The 19,230-nt window shown below is 34.8% G+C and overlaps 1 protein-coding gene across 1 annotated transcript in view; it reads left to right on the top strand.

The window, feature by feature from the left end:
- Positions 1-18,147, top strand: part of LOC149566823 (superoxide dismutase [Fe], chloroplastic-like) — a 150,577-nt gene extending 132,430 nt beyond the window's left edge. Inside the window, exons 6-8 of the mRNA XM_089820147.1 lie at positions 17,275-17,301; positions 17,538-17,561; positions 17,681-18,147. Coding sequence (XP_089676273.1) covers positions 17,275-17,301; positions 17,538-17,561; positions 17,681-17,914 — 285 coding nt within the window. The 3' untranslated portion in view covers positions 17,915-18,147. The remainder of the gene's footprint in view (positions 1-17,274; positions 17,302-17,537; positions 17,562-17,680) is intronic.
- The last annotated feature ends 1,083 nt before the right edge of the window (positions 18,148-19,230 follow it).

The raw sequence follows: 19,230 nt of genomic DNA, 5'->3' as shown, positions 1-19,230 counted from the left end.
TAGTGTAGTACCAATTTGGGAGAAAAGTGAAATAAAAGAAGCAATTGGCTTCGAAGCTTTGACTGGAAGCAATTGTGATAGAGTAAATTAGAAGCTTTGACTTTAATTTGTGCCTGTTGTCTTTCATTCATGTTATTGTCTTTGATTCATGTTATTATTGTCTGTTCAATAATAGAGCATAGTGAGTTAAGAAGCAATCGGAGCCAAAGCTTTGACTGGGAGCGCTTGCGGTAATACATAAACTAGAAGCTTTGAGTGTAGCTTGTTTTATCATCTCAAAATCACGAAAAATAGTTAGAATTTCCCTACTTCTAGAAGTATTTGTGCCCCAATGGTAGAAGTTTTTCTTATAGAATAGAGATCATCTACTTCTAGAAGTCTTTGTGCTTCAATGGTAGTGATTTTTTTTATAAATTAAACAAACAAGACTTAGAGCCGAACCGGTATGCTTTCAATAAGCCTTTGAGTTGGTGTTGGTTTATTGGTGTCACTATTTACAACTACTAGATATAAATGTAGTTAGAGATTTCATCTTGCCCGTTACTCGCTCTATAGGTAAGTGGATTCTTTCCTGAAAGTTAATAGGAAAGAATATTGGTAACACCCTTACAAAATCTCTCAACTTCTTGCTTACCTTGAGTTGATCCAAGGAACGGTGAGAAGGGGGAGCCTTCCCTTTAATGTAGGAGAAACTTGGTCTCATACGCTGTGGCTGGTCTACCTATTTTGTGACTGGATTTTACCCAAAATTGTCAGTTGCAAAATATCTACCCAACAAGTTCCACTCCCATACATAGAAAATAATATCTGTGTGTTGGTTGCAAAATATCTACCCAATAGGTTCCGCTCCCATACATAGAAAATAATATTTGCGTGTATATATAGTTATACATATGTATGGCCATGTGAATAATCATGTCAAATATGCTTGTATAAATATACATACATACATTGTATTTCCAAATACTCCTAATTCACCATTTCTGGTAGTATAGTTGTGTTGCATATTACTTTGTGTGATTGCTTTTGTACATATCTGTCTCTTACTTCTAAGGATTACTATACTAAGTTGCCTAATGGCTGAAATGAACTTGTATATACATGAACTATTCAACATGTCATAGTTAAATGTTGTGAAGTCAAGTCATTCGCAAGAGACTGGCAATGCAACTATGGGTGAGGTAAATCTGTATAATGCTGAAATGATTTAGTCATGCAAAATAATTTGTTTGATACTTCAAAGGGGATGCTTATTGATAAAGTGAAGATGCATTTCATTGTTTGAAGAGGTCCTAAATTGGATAGAAACTTCAATGTTCTAAGTTGTGCCTTGAAGCAACAAGAATTCAATGAACACACTAAATATTTCGTAATTGACTTTATAGTGCCATACGATTAAGCATGTTTTTGAAGAGTACCTGCAAATATTTCTAAGACTTATGTTACGAAATGACAATTTTAGGAGAGAGAAAATTATAAAAAATGTGAACTAGCTTTGATGTTGGTGTATTAGAAGTTGTCCAAGAATATCCAATCAAAGCAAATGGAGATTGTCATTAATGTTCAAAATGAAAGCATCCAAGTATTTGAATCCTAGTGTTGATCCAGCTTTATGAGAGTGATCCAGAGTTATTGAAAACTCTCGGGTACCCCTGTTGTAATTTTTCCTTTAGTATAGTGATGTGAGACACACCAAAAATTTCATGTTGTATTGGTATACAACAATGTCATACTTGAGACATTTCCAAATGGATACAATCTATAAGTCACAAGGTTTGAATTCAAGTTTAAGTTTGGCAATCATAAGATTCCAAGGTTGCATGGGTACATGTATCCAGACCTTTGGTGCATGTATTGGGTACTGGTACACATCTCGTATCAGGTACATGCCCGACTATGTAACCTGCATCTAGAAATGCCACATCAGCTCACAAATCCCCCTCCTTGCAAAATGTTTAAAACTGCCACGTAGATCAAGAAGTCTGATTTTTGTTTCAGTTTTTCAATTGAATACCAACTTGTTGTTTATCGAGCATAATTTAATATGTAATCAGTTTGAACTTTAATACAATATTGATTAACAATAAACTACTAAACTTTTTTTGATTTTCACTGTTCAAGTTAGAACTAGAAGTTTATCATTTGCAATATATCATTATATGATCTATGATCTTGTTTGTATTTAAAGTTTGTCTTCTTTGTCATGCATCTGAAGTTTAAACATTCAACATATATATTATGACTCACGATTCATATTTTCAGATATCTTATTTTGAAAGCTCAATGTCATGACTCATGACTCATATTTTCAGATTTTATATAAAATTTCAAAAGTTATATTAAGAGAAATCAGGCATACCCATGAACCCTCGTCCTTGGTTTTGAAAACTACGTACCCATACCCCTACCTAAAATACCCAAGTACCCCCATACCCATGCAACCTTGTAAAATTCAGATGACGTTTGACAAGGGTAAAGTTTGAAGAAAAAATTGTTAGATTTGCCACACATAAATTTATTTATTTTTAAATATAACTATATATCTACAAATTGTCAAAATAGTTTAACATTGCTAAAATAATTTAACTAAATAGCTCAATATTATTTCAAAATAAAACATTATTATATTAAATATCATAAATTTTGGACAAAATTCAACAAGGGTAACAATTTGGCAAAATTTGAATTTCAAGGACAGAGTTCCATGAATGTTAGGGTACAATCATATTTGGGGCTCTATTAAAGTTAAATCATATCAATTCACTTGTCCACTATCTTGGAAAAAATGAGCAATTACTGTATCATAACTTGTCACTTACTAGGCATGCTTTCCTACAATAGGTAGTGATTTCACTATTTTTAATTATAGCCATGATATCATTCTCGATTAACAATTTCTTGTTTGTAGGATGGCCAACGCTTGAGATCAATAGAGACTAAAATAGACTAAAAGCGAAAAAGCTAATTGCAGGGTATGTGTAAAACTCTTGCCAAATAAGTTGGCAAGAATAGCTGCCTTCACAAACATTGCTTGGCTCATAGATTGTTTGAGGAGAACATGTGTAAATATTAAAACAAGTAGAGAAATGAAACAAAATAGTAAACAAAGAAGATGGAATACAATACACAAGTATTTATTGTGGTTTGGCAAACTTTCCTACGTCCACACTCTAGCTAGGAATCTCTTATATTAAACAATATCTCAAGAATACCTTACATGGACTACACACTGCCATTATAAAGAACTCTAAGAATACAAGGAGTCATGAGGGAGAGGGAATAGTCATGTGACCATTGGGCTTCATATCCCAACAATCTCCCCCGTCAAGTCCAACCAGCACAACCGTGCAGTGTGACACCCCTTGCTTCCCAAGTTGAATCTCAGAGATTAATGAACCTTGAGACGATCTCAAGATTGCCAGACCTTGTTCTAGCACACTTGAAACCAGATCAGAGTTAAAAAGATCATTTCTCCCAATTTTTACATGTGTATAATCACCTATAAATCTATGATAAGAATCATCATTGTCTGCAAATCCAAAATATACACCTCCATCCAAGGAATCCTTGTTCATACATAAAAATATGTGACTTCTACTAAGTATCTCTACATTTTCTAATAGCCATTCTATATTTTTGATGAAATATCTCAAATGGATATTTGCTCTGCTGCTGCTATAATATTTAATTATATAAATTATATTTTCTTGTAGATTTTTCTTTGATCTTAGAGAGCTAGACAAAAGTTGCAGAAGAATGTTATTTTTTTTTGTATTTTTCAGAATATAGGTATTACAATGAATAAATAACAACTGATAAATAGAAGTGATAGAAATAATATGCAGCAATACATACTAATCTGGAAATGATTCTAAAACCATACCAACAGAGTCTGATTTATTCTAGAATAGTATCAATACAGATGTGCTTCAAACAAGATGGATGCTAGCTGAAAATGGGATCCAGGTGAGCTGCTATAATAAACGCTAGGCTGAACCAAAGTGGCCGCCTTTCCTAAAAATCCATTGCCTGCAAAGTGTAACTGCAATACTAGAAACCGATCCACCTCCTTGATCAAATTGTATTCATAGGAGCCTTCGAATCTAATCTTGTTGAGCTCTACGTCCGAACAAATCTGCTTTCAACACTAGGGTTTGCGTCCCAAGGGAGGAATGCTCTTCCAGAGCAATGGTGTCCAAAATAGGGTGATAAAATGATAAAAGATACTCATCTTTAGGTTGCCTTCTCCTTATATCCCCTCTCCAAGGCAATTCAAACCCTAAAAGAATCTTAAAGTGGATTTCATTTGAACTTTATAATATAACATTATTTTCCCAATAAAGGTGTCAAAATAGAAGGAAATCATTATTTAATTAATGACAAATAGCTTCAAGCATCAAATAAGTTCCGGCAAGTGATAATCAAATACTAGAGACTAAGCTCTTTCCAACGAGCTATCACACAGGCAAATTGATCCAAATGGAGCCAGAAAACTCCTTATTACTCCAAAATGGCTAAACACTTAGCCTTATTTAAATTATTAAAATGCTAATTTAGGAGAATATTTAAATATATTTAAAATATTTCCCAAGTAGCCAAGGAACAACCCAAACACCTCTAAAACATGAAACTGAGTTTGTCACCTGCCTGTGACTGATGTCAGACAACCTGGGCCAACTGACAATCACACCCTCAAATCTAGGGATACTCCTAAAATATAGGGAACACACCCAAATCTCTTGAAATTGAGACCAAGGGGTGATCTCATAGAACTTCAACTCTGGAAACGTTACCACCTCCTAAAGGTAGGAATCTACTCCTACAATCAAGGAACTGCTCTCAACTAATCTACTACTGCCTATAATACCAAATCCGCACACTAAAAACCCTGACTGAGTCCCTGATCGCCACTGCCAGCCTACGAGACTCCATAACAGGCTAACTCTCATGTCACTGCTAGACAGAGCTAAAAAGGGGACATGACAAATCCTCCCCTCTCGGAGATGCTTGCCCACAAGCAATTGCAAAGTTGGATGTTGTAAAATAGTCTCAGCCTCCCAATTGGCGTCCTCTATAGGGAGACCTCTCTAGTGAATCAGATACTCTCGAATCACCCTGCTTCTCAGCTGGCGTTCCCTCTCTTCCAAGATCTAGAGATGATATTATATGTTGTCCTAGTGCCTTTTTTAGACACGACACGTGGAACACATTATGAATCCTACTACCAAATGGTAACTCAATCTCATACGCAACCTCTCCAACACGCCTAATAATCCTATATGGTCCATAAAAACAAGGTTTGAGCTTCTCAGCTCCACCCCTTTTAAAGGTGCTCTATTGGTAAGGCTCTAGTCGTAGGTAAACCATATCTCCCACCTCAAATATCCTCTCAATCCTGTGTCGATCAACATAGACTTTTTGCTGATTCTGTGCTTGCTGAAGATTCTCTTTAAGAAATCTCATGATGTCCTGATTCTCTTGTATACAATCCTGTACCAAAGGAACCCTGTTGTCGCTAATCACCAGATTAACAAAAGATAGAGCATCATAACTGTAGAGGGCTCTAAATGGAGTCATAGCAATTGCCATATGATATGTAGTATTATAACAATCCTTGCCCAAGTGCAATCAACGCACCCATGTCCTTTGTTATGCTACTCTGATATAAACATCAAGATCTTGAAAGTGTAGTATCTCACCATGAATCCACTTGAGGAATGTATTATACATGTCAATTTTTGGATTCCAAACCAATTTCAAAAAAAAATACAACATATTCATATTGCACCTGTCTAAATAGATGTGCAAACCCATATTGCCAATGCCTCTCCTTGAGGTCCCTACTAACAATCCTTAAACCTGATGCAATCCGGGGAAACTGGCAAAATAACATGCTCAACCACAGCATGCGACCCTCCATATCTCTCAAACATACAACCAGCTGTTCCATTCTGACAAAAATGACCAAACACTCCAAACCATGAAGCAATATATGGAAGTCTATGTAAAGTGATGTATCTCGTGAATCAATACTTGGGTCCCATAACAAAACACATGTCGTATTGTGTGTGATGTAGAAGAACTTCATATTATCACCATCGCTATCAAGTAACCCTCTGTGTATGCTGGACACCATAACTATGGGTGAGTAATTTCTTGCATGCTCAAAAACTATCAACAATGGCCACCATATTTGACTGTCATAACTTTGACCAGCAACACGAGTGATCAAACATACCATCAAACCAATTCCAATCAACAACAAACACTCCCCACTCCATCGCTAACTTATAGAGGCACCTCCCAACACTCCCATACTGTTGAAAACCTAATGTAGACAATGAAAAACTCGGATGAGTCATAAGATCCCCATTAGGATAGTCACTAATCCTCAGTGGATTGAAGAGTACAAAGTCACCAATCAGCAAGGTTATTTCTGCCCCGTCAAGGAAACCACGAGGCCACCTCTTAACAAAAGTATATGTGTTATCCAATGCCCATAAGGGACAACTTTTGAGTGGCCGGCCCAACAAGTGTATGCTCAACTTCACAATCATACTCCAAGATTGAGCTCCTCATATCATTTGTGTCATCAAGATCAAGAGCCACCTCATCATCCAATTCAAAGAGTGGGTTATCTAAAATCAAATCAGCACTTATCTCAGAAAAGAGGTTATCAGCAATGACTGAATGTATGTCATCAACTTCTTCAATACTATAGGCAGCAAACTCATGAGAATGGGAAGTTAAATTGCTTCTATCCAAACTCAAAATTTTGGAATCCTCCTCTATACCTTTTTTGGAATCATCTTGTATATCCTCAATATTATTGTAACCATTGGTGTCGTTGGATAATGTATCATCGAGTGGTTCGTCTTCCTCATTCACCTCATGAATATGCTGTCTATTTGAATGGGCTGTTGCAAGAGGCAGGTTTTTTGATTGAGCTAAAGTAGAATGTAGTAGACTCAGCTCCACACAATGTTCCTCCCACTGATTTTCCGATTTTGTAGGTAAAGCATGGATTAAACTCAACTCCCTACTCAATTCTTCAATCTGATTTTCTGCCATGAAGAGAGCTACTTGAGAATTTTCCGAAGTTTCTCTAACCTTTAAAAGTTTTGAAATAAGCTTATCAATCCCCTCTACTTTTCCCCTCAAAGCAATAGAGTAAATAACACGAAGGTCAAGAAGATGATCTCTATTTGAAAGGAGGTTTAAGTAATTATTCTTTATTGCCTCCATGGCTGTCTTAAGAACATGCAAATCAGAGATTGATGAAGCCTCTTCTTTACATTTATTTCTTCCCTCAAGTTGGACCTTCCAAATGTAGCTCTCTACTAACTTGTGGGAACTGTCAAAATGTGACAAGGCTCCAATGACCTTTTCTTCACCAACCTTTAGTTGGCTCTCCAAAATAAGCTAATGGACATGTGTAAATCCATAAGCAAAGGATGTGGACTGCCATTGAAGAGCAGGGCTCTCTTCAATATCCTCTTTTGATACCCCCTCAAGATCTTCATCTGGTAATTCCTTTTGCTGATTATTGTTGGTCCATGTTTCCTTTGTTAACTTATCTTCTCTCCCAATACTTTCTTTTTTATCTTTTGATTCTTCTTTCCTTCCTTGTTGTTGATATGAACTTTTGGATACCAAATCATCCTTAGCATCTGGTATACCCATAAATTGTGTGAATGCAAGCATGTCTTATATCTCCTTAGGAAGAGAACGATACTGATGGTAGTTGCTCATTATTGCATCATTGAAAGCCTTAGGAGAAGGCCTCTTACTTGTACCTATTGACGGAGATGAAACCTTAGAGCACCCATTTCTCATTCTAGCCATGGTATTGACCTGCAACTAACCCAACAGGTTGGCAGGAACTAGGCTCTAATACCACTAAAATATCCCAAATGGATATTTTCTTTGTTGCTGCTATAATATTTAATTATATAAATTATATTTTCTTGTAGATTTTTCTTTGATCTTATAGAGCTAGATAGAACTTGCAAAAGAATGTTGTTTCTTTTTGTATTTTTCAGAATACAGGTATTACAATGAATAAATAACAACAACTGATAAATAGAAGTGATAGAAATAATATGTAGCAATACATACTAATCCTAAAATGATTCTAAAATCATACAAACAGAGTTTGATTTATTCCAGAATAGTATCAATACAGATGTGCCTCAAACAAGATGGATGCCAGCTAAAAATGAGATCCAAGTTAGCTGCTGTAATAAATGTTAGGTTAAACCAAAGTGGCCACCTTCCCTAAAAATCCACTGCCTACAAAGCGTAACTGCAATACTAGAAAACGATCCACTTCCTTGATCAAACTATATGCATAGGAACCTTCAAATCTGATCTTGTTGAGGGCTACGTCCCAACAAATCTGCTTTTAGCACTAGGGTTTGCGTCCCAGGTGAGAAATGCTCTTCCAGAGTAATGGTGTCCAAAATAGGGTGATAAAATGATAAAAGATACTCATCTTTAGGTTGCCTTCTCCTTATATCCCCTCTCCAAGGCAATTCGAACCTTAAAAGAACCCTAAAGTGGATTTCATTTGAACTTTATAATATAACATTATTTTCCCAATAAAGGTGTCCAAATAGAAGAAAATCATTATTTTATTAATGACAAATAGCTCCAATAATCAAATAAGTCTCGGCAAGTGATAATCAAATACTAGAGATTGAGCTCTTTCCAATGAGCTATCACACATAGGCAAATCGATCCAAATGGAGCTAGAAAACTCCTTATTACTCCAAAATGGCTAAACATTTAGCCTTAGTTAAATTATTAAAATGCTAACTTAGGAGAATATTTAAATATATTAAAATATTTTCCAAATAGCCAAGGAACAACCCAAGCACCTCTAAAATATGAAACTGAGTTTGTCACTTGCTTGTGACTGATGCCGGACAACCCGGGCCAACTGACAGTCACACCCTCAAATCTAGGGATACTCTTAAAATATAGGGAACACACCCAAATCTCCTAAAATTGAGACCAAGGGGTGATCTCATAGAACCTCAACTCTGGAAACATCACCACCTCCTAAAAGGTAGGAATCTCCTCCTACAATCAAGGAACTGCCTCCTAAAATCAAGGAACTGCTCTCAACTGATCTACTACTACCTGTAATACCAAATCCGCATGCTAAAAACCCTGACTAAGTCCCTAATCACCACTGCCAGCCTACGAGACTCCATAATAGGCTAACTCTCATGTTACTGCTAGACAGAGCTAAAAAGGGGACATGGCATTTGACGAGCTTTTCATCAAAGTCATTTTGGATGATAATATGGTCTTGTTGAGACTTCTCATCTAAAAATCCAATGATCACTTCACCTTCCTAGTTACAAGCTTCTGACCATAGTTACGGGAATTGGACTTGCCTCTAACTCGGAAAGTCAAAATCCGACTCGGACTTGGACTTTGACTCGGCAAGGACTCGGAAAATTGAAAAACCCATGGAATTCAAAGATTTTTAAGGATTTTAAGATTGTTTCATGCATCTTTCAGTCAATTAACATCAAATACACAATAATTGAGATAAATAGAAGCTACTTAATAAACATACACAATTTTGCATAGATCACATAAGTATAAAAGCAAATTTTTGAATGAAAAAAAACTATATAACACAATATAAAGTAATAAACATAGTGTCACTGCAGTGTCAAAGCCTCAAATGTCTGCTATATTCATGGATTACAAAATCCATGGTATCAAAAGTTCAAAACATATATCAAAATAACAACTAGAAGACTAATGCTCATAATAGTCTATGTCCTCCTACGAGTACGCCTAGGATAAGTCATGGAAGACTATAGAGCCATCCTCTCTCCCTATGTCTGAGGCTAAACCTCATCCTCATCCTGGTCATCATCCTCATCCTCACCCACATAATCCTCATCATCAAACTTTGATCCATCACTCCTAGCCTCAAGGTCTTGCACTCTATCTCCTCGCGCTCTAGCCTTCTCGACTGCCATAACTACTACTTCAACCTCCCGATCCACCTGATCTACCCACTCCACATCTTCATCACTGAAGACAAGATCAACAATCTCAATCTCTGTGTTCCACTTTGCATGTGAATCAACATTCTCTAATACAATCGGTGATGTATTGGTGCTCAGAATCTATCTATGGCGAAGGCAAAGGTTGTAGTGAACAAAGACAAGATCATTCAATTTTTTCATTACCAACCTATTGCGGTTCTTCGAGTGTATATGCTCAAATAAATTTCAATTACGTTTGCATCTTGATGCACTAGATAGCTGGCTCAAGATGCGAATCGCAATCCTCTGTAAATTTGGCACCTTAGTGCCAAACATCTTTCATCATGCATCTGAAACAAGAAAATTTTAAATCATATCAATAAATTTGACTTTATCAAATTAAAATAGTAATAGAATTAGAAATTATGATGTAAAATCAAAGATTTTTACTAGACATCAATTCTGTCCTATTTTTCTTGCACAACTCCCATGCAAATAAGTCCCCTTGAGCTTTCTTAAACAATTCAATCTCACAGACTACAATTGTTCCAACTCTTGAATTAGGTGACATTCTCTCTACAACATCGTAGAGGCCGCTCAACACCTCATCATCAACCTTGGAATGTGGGCTGAATTGGTATGTTGGATTAAGGAAGTAGGTCGTTGCCTGTATAGGCCTGTGAAGTAGATTGTGCCAACGTCTATTAATGACATCCCATATAGGCCCATACCTATCTCGATTCCTTGCAAAAAAAGAGTGAATGACTTCCTTCACCCTATCCATGCCTTCATAAATGTAGCCCATTGAAGGCTTCTCTCCATCAATAGTTCATAGGAGAACAACAAGCGGCTTTATGAACTACAATCATTATGAAAGTTGGAAGAGAAATAATCAATTTTAAGTTTTTTCTTTAAAAAATGAACAATAATTTATAACATAATTTCATAAACAAAATAAAGTTGAAATGAGGACAAGAAGGGAAATTACCGTCACAATATCATCAATCAGTGTCCAAAAGGAAGCCTCATCAAAAATATGATCAGCTGCATCAATCCCTACAATGGTTTTTGCATATGATGATGCAATCCACTCCTCACTAGCAAACATGCGTCTCAAACCTCCCCTTGAATGAAACAAAGATTTCAATGTGAGAAAATTGGTTGCAAATCTAGTGACCCCTGGATAAGACGACTCCTTTTGGTTATTGTGTTTCCTCATGAGGTTGAAGACCCATGTATGATTATATATGAATTTGTATACACTCCTAGCTCTATAATTGTTTTTGTTCAAGGGAGTTTACCAAGATCCTCTAACATGAGGTCAATGCAATGAGCAACACAAGGGGTCCAAAATATGTGAGTGTCTCCCCATAAGAAGCTTTCCTACAACAACATAATTTTCTGCATTATCTGTAACTATCTACACCACATTCTCTTCACCCACGTCTTTTATCACTTCATCCATTACCTCACAAAGATATTCAACATTCTTTGTTTTTCTTGAAGCATTAATTGATTTCAAAAAAACTGTGGCACCTGAAGAAAAAGAAACAAATTTGTATAATGATTAATGATGAATCATAATTTATAAATTCATAATTTATAAACTTAATCACTTAAGTACAACTTCTACTTCTAAATTTTTAATGTCTAAGACTCTAAGTACAATTACATGATGAGGAGACAAGAAAGTTGAGTAGTGTTCTACTCCTTCTATCAGTCTAACCATCAGTCATGATGGTGCAACCTTTCGTCTTCCACACCTCACACTGCTCCTTGATTGCACCTTCTACATCAGCCTCCCTTTGGGTTAAAATAGGGCCTCCTAGCTCGTCAACACTAGGGGCTTTCAACCCCGGACCACAAATAGTAACAGCATCGATTGCATTTTTCCAATAAGGGGACCTAAAACAAATTAAATAAAATTTAAAGTTAAACAAATTAGTATATTATAAATAAATTTGAAAAAAAAGATACAAATTAAAATAAACAAAATAAGCATATTATTGTCTCTTAAAAGTTGAAAGTTGAAAGCAAGAGAAGTACAACATAAATTAAAAATTAAATAAATAAGTACCTTGCTGCATTGAATGAAATGTTGTTGTAGATGAAGAAGTCTCGAAGTGCCAATATTGCATAATCATGCTTCTCCTTGTTCCAACCCATGCTCTCAAGCGATGGTTGTGCACTTGCAGCCGTGCGTGGAACAAACATGGAATCAAGTGTCAATATTTTCTCTCGAATGTGAGGTGGAATGGTCACACTCGTAGAAGTAGTGGCATCTATAGGTGGAGTAGGGGATAATGGAGAGCGAAAACTAGAAGATCCCTATTGGGTTAGTTGTGCCATTTCTTCTTGTTGCTTCTTTTTCAATTTTTTTTTCTCAATTTTTTTCTTTAGAAGAGTTTGCATGTCTCGCATAACATCTTGGGGTACATTTTTGCATTTTTTGGCATCACACTTAGGTATATGTGCTAGGTGATACTTCAATCTATTTATTCTTTCCCTATTACATACTACACCGCAATGCCAACATGTAACATCTCCCTTTTTGTGCCCCAGGATGGCATGTTTCAAAGCCCTATCCTTTGCTATTGCACTTGGATCTGCATCAGGGTTAAATGCAAGCCTAGTTCCACTTCCAGAAGGCTCACCCTGAGGCATTATGTCAATGTGTTTGGTGCTGCAATATGAATATATTATAAATAGAAAAAAGTTAGCATCAAATCAAATTTTTAAACTTTAGGGCCTTCTTACTTTGTCATCAAGATTCAAGATAAATTAGAATAAATTTAGATTCTAAATAGTAGATAGTAGAAGTAGTGACTAAACAAATGTAAACAAAATGGGAAGTAAAAAACATGAATGTAAAACATATTACAAAACAACACAAAGAAATGCAACTTGTTGCTTATCTCCAAATTTGCACAAAGTCAAACAATGGAAATGCAAGTTTGTAGAAGCCTCCTCCAAATGCTTTCTTAAGCTTCTCTCAATGCTTAAGTGCAAGCAACAAAGTTGCACAAACCATCAGCAATCGATATGGGAGAGCCAACCAGTTTGCTGATTTCTCTCTCAAAACCCCAATATTCTTCTCTAACTCTTTCCTCTCTATTACAAGCATAAGTAAATGGTGGAATGACCTTTTTAGGTCAAATAGATGTCATAACAACCAGAAAAATGCAACTTAAGTCATTGATTTTTTAATTTTTTGCACTTTAATGTCTTTGCCGCCGGCAAGAGTCCTGGGCTCGGGACTCGGAAAGTCTGGCAAGTCCTTGGACACGGCGAGTACACATGGACTCTGCCAGGACTTGGTCGAGTCCGAGTCTAGAGGCCAATTGCCTCGAGAAGTGCACCTTTGCCTCAGACTCGCAGAGTCCTAGTTAGACTCCCAGAGTCCCGGAACACTTCTTCTGACATATCCAAACACTGCATGCACAAAATCTTCCTCATTCGTTCCCAATTATAAACACTGAAAGAAACTGCTTCAACTGGAAAATTTCGGTTTCCTTGCCCAAGACCCCATGCATTGCAATTTTGGCTACAAACTTCCCATTTCACAAACTTCAAGTAGATTGCCAAAATTCTGTCATTCAGTATACAATCCTTATCACTAGTTATTGCCTCCAGTGCTTCCAAAACTTTTTGGTGGTTGAGAGTTGGACTATGCCCACTGTCCAGATTTTGCACTTCATTTGCACTGTGCAAATCAATTCCATCACTGTGTGAGTGGATGTGGTCAGACTAACCTCTGTTGGGAATTTGATATTGTAGACTTGGAGATGCCACTATTTTTGTGCTGAGAGAAAGACTCTCTATTGCGGCGAACATCCGCGATATTTAGTATAGACACCCGTGGCTTATCATAAGCCATATAATCTCTAACGAGCTGCATACTACTTGTCTTCCTGTTCAACAAATTCTCTTCATTTTTGTCTATTCCTCCACCTTTTTCCATAGTGAACTCCACGTCAGTTTTTTATCTTATTTCACAACAGACCTTTCGTTTGCCTTTTCATCTTATTCAATAGTGAACTTTTCGTTCAACCCTTTATTTTCTGTCACAACATATTTTTCATCTGCTCTTTCATCTTCCTCTATGAGGAACTTCCAATGCTCTTCAAAGGACTCAGTTGCAACATCTTATGATCTCCAGATGCAAAATTATATTTGTCATTGAGGTTGGAACAAAAATAAGAGAAACCATTTGATAATATGCCAACACCAGGCATTTAACAGACTTGCTAGTCTTATTTTCCCTTGTTCGCTTCTGCAATTCTTCCGGGACGACTTTCTTATGTTGCGCATCACCATCACCTGTGCACTCAAGAATTGCATTAAGCTCAGATTTAAGAGCTTTTAAATCTTCTGGTTCAGCTTCAGGCTTATTTTCCTAGCCATCCCACCAGTGCACATGGCGGATTCTTCCGCTCTTAGCAAACACAACATCATTCTCTACCGAGCTTAAATTTCCATGAAATTCGTTGATGATAAAATCAACTTCACCATCATCCATCTCTGATCAAGCCTCACCTTGGCTTTGATACCAATTGTAAATATCAAAACAAAAAGAGAAATGAAACAAAATAGTAAACAAGGAAGATGGAACATAGTACAAAAGTATTTATTGTGGTTCGGCAAACTTGCCTACGTCCACACTCTACCAAGGAATCTCTAATATTAAACAATATCTCAAGAATACATTACATGGGCTGCAACATCCATTATAAAGAACTCTACAAATATGAAGAGTCAAGAGGGAGAGGGAATAGTCATGTGACTGTTGGTCTTCATATCCCAACAATATGAATTGAATGTGTTTTATTAAGTGAGCAACCCGTAAACTACAGTAATTTTTTATTTATTTTGCAAGCTGTAGACAATAAAGGCCAATGAGGAAAAATGTCATTCTCAGTGATCCCTAAGCTCCAAGGACGGCAATCAAGAGAGGCTGTGTTATATTCTGATATTATATACATGAGAACCAGTGATTTGTCTCAAGACCTGCAGGTTACAACTTATAAAATCTCAAGTTTGATCAGTTCTTTTAGTATTTGGAGGCACAGCTCACCGGATTTTTCTCACGCAGCTGCTTGTAACGGGAAATTTGGTTGCCAGTAACAAGATCACCGTGTATTGTCTGAGGGAATTCTGTTCAGTGCAAATGATTCAGTGGCTGCTAGGGCACCAACAGAACAGTGCAAAGCACAACTGAAAGCAATCCCCCAAAATCTCAGAACACAACTACTAGCCATGATCAGCAGCATTACCAGAGGAAGAAGCAGAAACGATCAATCTAGGCCCCACTATGTTTCACTCATATCTTTTCTCGACACATAACCTGCCCTGAAAAGTTGGCAAAGAAAAACCATGATGTCCAGCATTGTGCAGCCCACAGCAATAGCAGAAAATAGCTTTTGTGAGAAAATAACCGAGGCTGGGATAAAAATATATTACTTCTGTCTAAGAACCCCCCAAAAAAGGTCCATTAATATGGAAGAGTTAATCCATTTCTTTGGTGAAAAGCTTGGAGGGGAGCAAAGCCAACTTAGTTAATCTCCTTGACTCTGTATAGGATTTAATTGCCATTTTAGCATTGGTTCCACATATTTCCCTCTCTCTAGAGAGGCCTCTCCAATCAAACTGAATCTAGACCATCAGGACTATGACATCCTTCAGTGGTAATTGATGCGTAGACGAGCACCCCATTTGCAGCTATATTGGCTATTTCATCTGCCTCTTTGTTTGTACATACAAACATTTACAAAGATCTGGCTTAATATATCACAACTCAACTAATTGATCAAATCATATTTTAGATTTTTCGGGAAAAAATATTATTTCAACTTTTCAATTAGTCATGTACTTCTCTTTTAAGTTAATGAAATTGGTGCAGTATTTTAATAAAATAAAAAGTTGTTATTTCTATTACAAATGTAGTATTGTATTTATATTGTAAGAAATTAAGAAAAATGATGGTGATAAATGTAATATTGTAAATTCCTATCCAATAAATTATCTTTTGTAGTTTTAGATCCTCCAACATTGTATGATGGATTTGGCTGGATAGGATACTTACTACATAGCAAAGTACTTTTAAGGCCTCTCTAGAGAAAGGGCTCAACCAATGACATAAGGAAGAATATAGCTAAATAATGTCACTTGGAACAAAGGACTCTCAGCCAACTATAAAATATTAGATTTGTAGATCTTGAAAATTTCTATAATAGAATAACAGAAGTATACATATTTTCACATGATCATGACAATTTGCTATGAGAAAGTTGAACAATGAAAAAATCTTTGATGAAAATTAAATAATGCCAAGATTTGACATGTTAAAAAATGAATGATTTGAGAAATGTAAAAAAATGGAAATGTGATATAAAAAAAAGAGTGAGTGCAATTATCAAAGTTCGTAGTAATAGGCTCTACTGTGGTTCCTAATACCATTATTTTTTTTCATTTACAATTCATTGTGTTTTCTTGTATTTAGTTTTACAGTAGTAATGGTGTTATTTAAGATTTAATATTGTTGACATTTGATTGAATATACGAAATATATGAAAAAATAATATAAAAATCAAGGTTACAAAGACAAAATAAGTAACCATTAAAAAATATATATCATTCTAAATTTACTTAAATCATTTATATTTACTAGAAGATATAGCAATATATTTCAATTTTGTTGGCATTCTTTATGATTTTAGTAGGGTATACAATAAGCTCAAAATATATGAACATTGTTGTTACAGAATATAGTAACATTGAGTTGCATGTTCTTTGTCTATTCTTGATATACCATATATTGCTGCTCAAACCATGAAACAAACGCTAATTTCAGCATTCTCATTGGTCACTTGTGTAAACATGTCTAGAACATCACTATTAGTTATATTGATTATAAAAGAAACCAGTGATGTGACTGAGTTTGTTTAAAGCAGCTTGAGTGTTGTACCAGATAGACATTATGATTTAAATATTTGTAGCCAGGCATGATTGCAGATAATTTTGGTTACTTCAATCTGAAGGCCCATATATCTGAGCCATCTTGCACGGTGGTGAAAAAATAATAAAATGACTTATTAAATGTTTTTGGTTGACATGAACTATGTATTACCAGCAACAGGATAGAGTCTGAAAGGCTAATTGTGTTCTTTATATTAGCAAATCATATGATTCAAAGACATGAAAGGAAATAATATTTTGGCTCGGTATTCTGACCATACGTTTTACATTGTGCTCACTTTTGCAGCCACTGCTCACCATTGATCTCTGGGAGGTAATTTGACTTTTGATGTGAGGTGTTTATAATTCAACATATTTTTAAGCATATCTAAATTCACAATGTTCCAAGTATATTCTAGTAATGAAAAAATTTGGAGGTTAAGAAGACTACTGAGGGTCATGGTATCAAAACATTCTTTGTATGAGCATGGTCATTGGAAGTTATGAATACAAAATCAATTTCTTTTCCCATTTTACTTTCTAACTGATTGATTCTGATGGATTATGCAGCATGCATATTACCTTGACTATCAGGTTAGTGTGGATCTTTTCACCTATGCTGATTACTGCAGAGTCATGAATTTGAAGTGCTTACAAAGAATAAAATTCCTCTTGAAATTGTCTTTTTAACTGTTATATGTTTATGGGGGCAGAATCGACGGGCAGATTATGTATCAGTATTCATGGATAAACTGGTATCCTGGAAAGCAGTGAATGATCATCTCGGTCGTGCACAAGCTTTTGTAAATCTTAGAGAGCCAGTTGTTCCTTATACCCTTCTGACAATTGACCAGGTACGTGAAGGTAGGAAGTTAGAAGAGGAAATATGGGGCCCCAAAGATAAAAGAGATCAAGGGGAGGAGACCATTAAAGAATTCAGAGTTTAACGGTGTTAAATTTTGATTTATTGTAATCGAATTTTCAAGGACATAAACAAAGGTTTTCTTTGAAATGTTTTTTTGGGGCTAGCACATGATCAAAAGCATTTAATATGTTGGATTTTCAAATGACAGACATTCGCTCGAATGAGCACAAGTAGTTTCAATGTTAGTTTCTGTCAGAAGTAATATATTTATGCAATCATTTAGTTCAATAAATAATTATGAAAAACTTTTAACTAGTTAATAGAATTAAAGAACTTTTAAGGTCATAATTTTTTTAATAAAATCTGAGTTTTTATATTTATAGAAATAGAAAAATCTATTTATTTAAATCTTATTTGCTGTGGTGAAAGGCAACGGCTGTAAATTATGATGAAAGATTTTAAGTTTGAGTGTATTCGAACTTTAGCAATTATTAATAATATCATCAATAAAAAATAGTAAATAAAAATTAGAAAAATTTAAAAGCTTGAACCATTATAAAGAGTCCTAGACTTTTGGAGGCAATTGTTGTGGAACAATTCACACTTCCTTAACTTTACTACTTCAAAATCAAAATCAAAATAAATGCAAGAAAGTCCAAATTTGTTTGGTCTTATTGTGAAAAGAATATTTTTTTTATTAAACCAATCATTACAAAAAAAAATTAGAAATTAAAAATTTATTAATTTATTATTAATTATTTTATATTTTAAATGATTTAAAGATTTTATTTTTAATATAAAAAATTTAAACAAAAATCTTATAGCTTTTCCTTTGTTTTATTTTAAACGATATAAGAATATATTTTTCCTTTTTTTTAAGTGGTTACATTAAGTAGAAAACTCAACTTTTTACTTAATCCTATGTCAATTATTTCACATTATTTTTTAATAATTAATAATATTAAAAAAACAAGCGAACATCAATTACATTAGCAACAACATTGTAGTTAGTAGTTTTTAACTTTTAATATAATTTAATTTTTCAATTGATTTTAATATGTTAATTATATTTTTAAAATTTTATTTAGATATCAATTTTAATAAGTTTATCAATTGGTTTTATTTAATTATTTATCAATTTAATACATATTTTTTTTATTATTACTAATTATGTTAAAAATTTGTGTTAATATTTGAATTTTATATATTTCACTTTGATTTAGGTAGCTTTTAAGTTAAACTTTAAACATTAAATATTTTACATATAAATTATTTTATATTTTAATATTTTACAAGAAGTAATATTGAAATTATAATAATTTTTTATTAGTTAATTTATAACAATATTTAGTTATCTATGCCTGTAATACATATATGGATATAAATATATGTTTAAAT

This window comes from Cupressus sempervirens, chromosome 3 (genome assembly GCF_028749045.1).
Source record: "Cupressus sempervirens isolate cs-2001-9-10 chromosome 3, ASM2874904v1, whole genome shotgun sequence".
Classification (NCBI taxonomy): Eukaryota; Viridiplantae; Streptophyta; class Pinopsida; order Cupressales; family Cupressaceae; genus Cupressus; species Cupressus sempervirens.
This window is presented reverse-complemented; position numbering and strand designations above follow the sequence as displayed.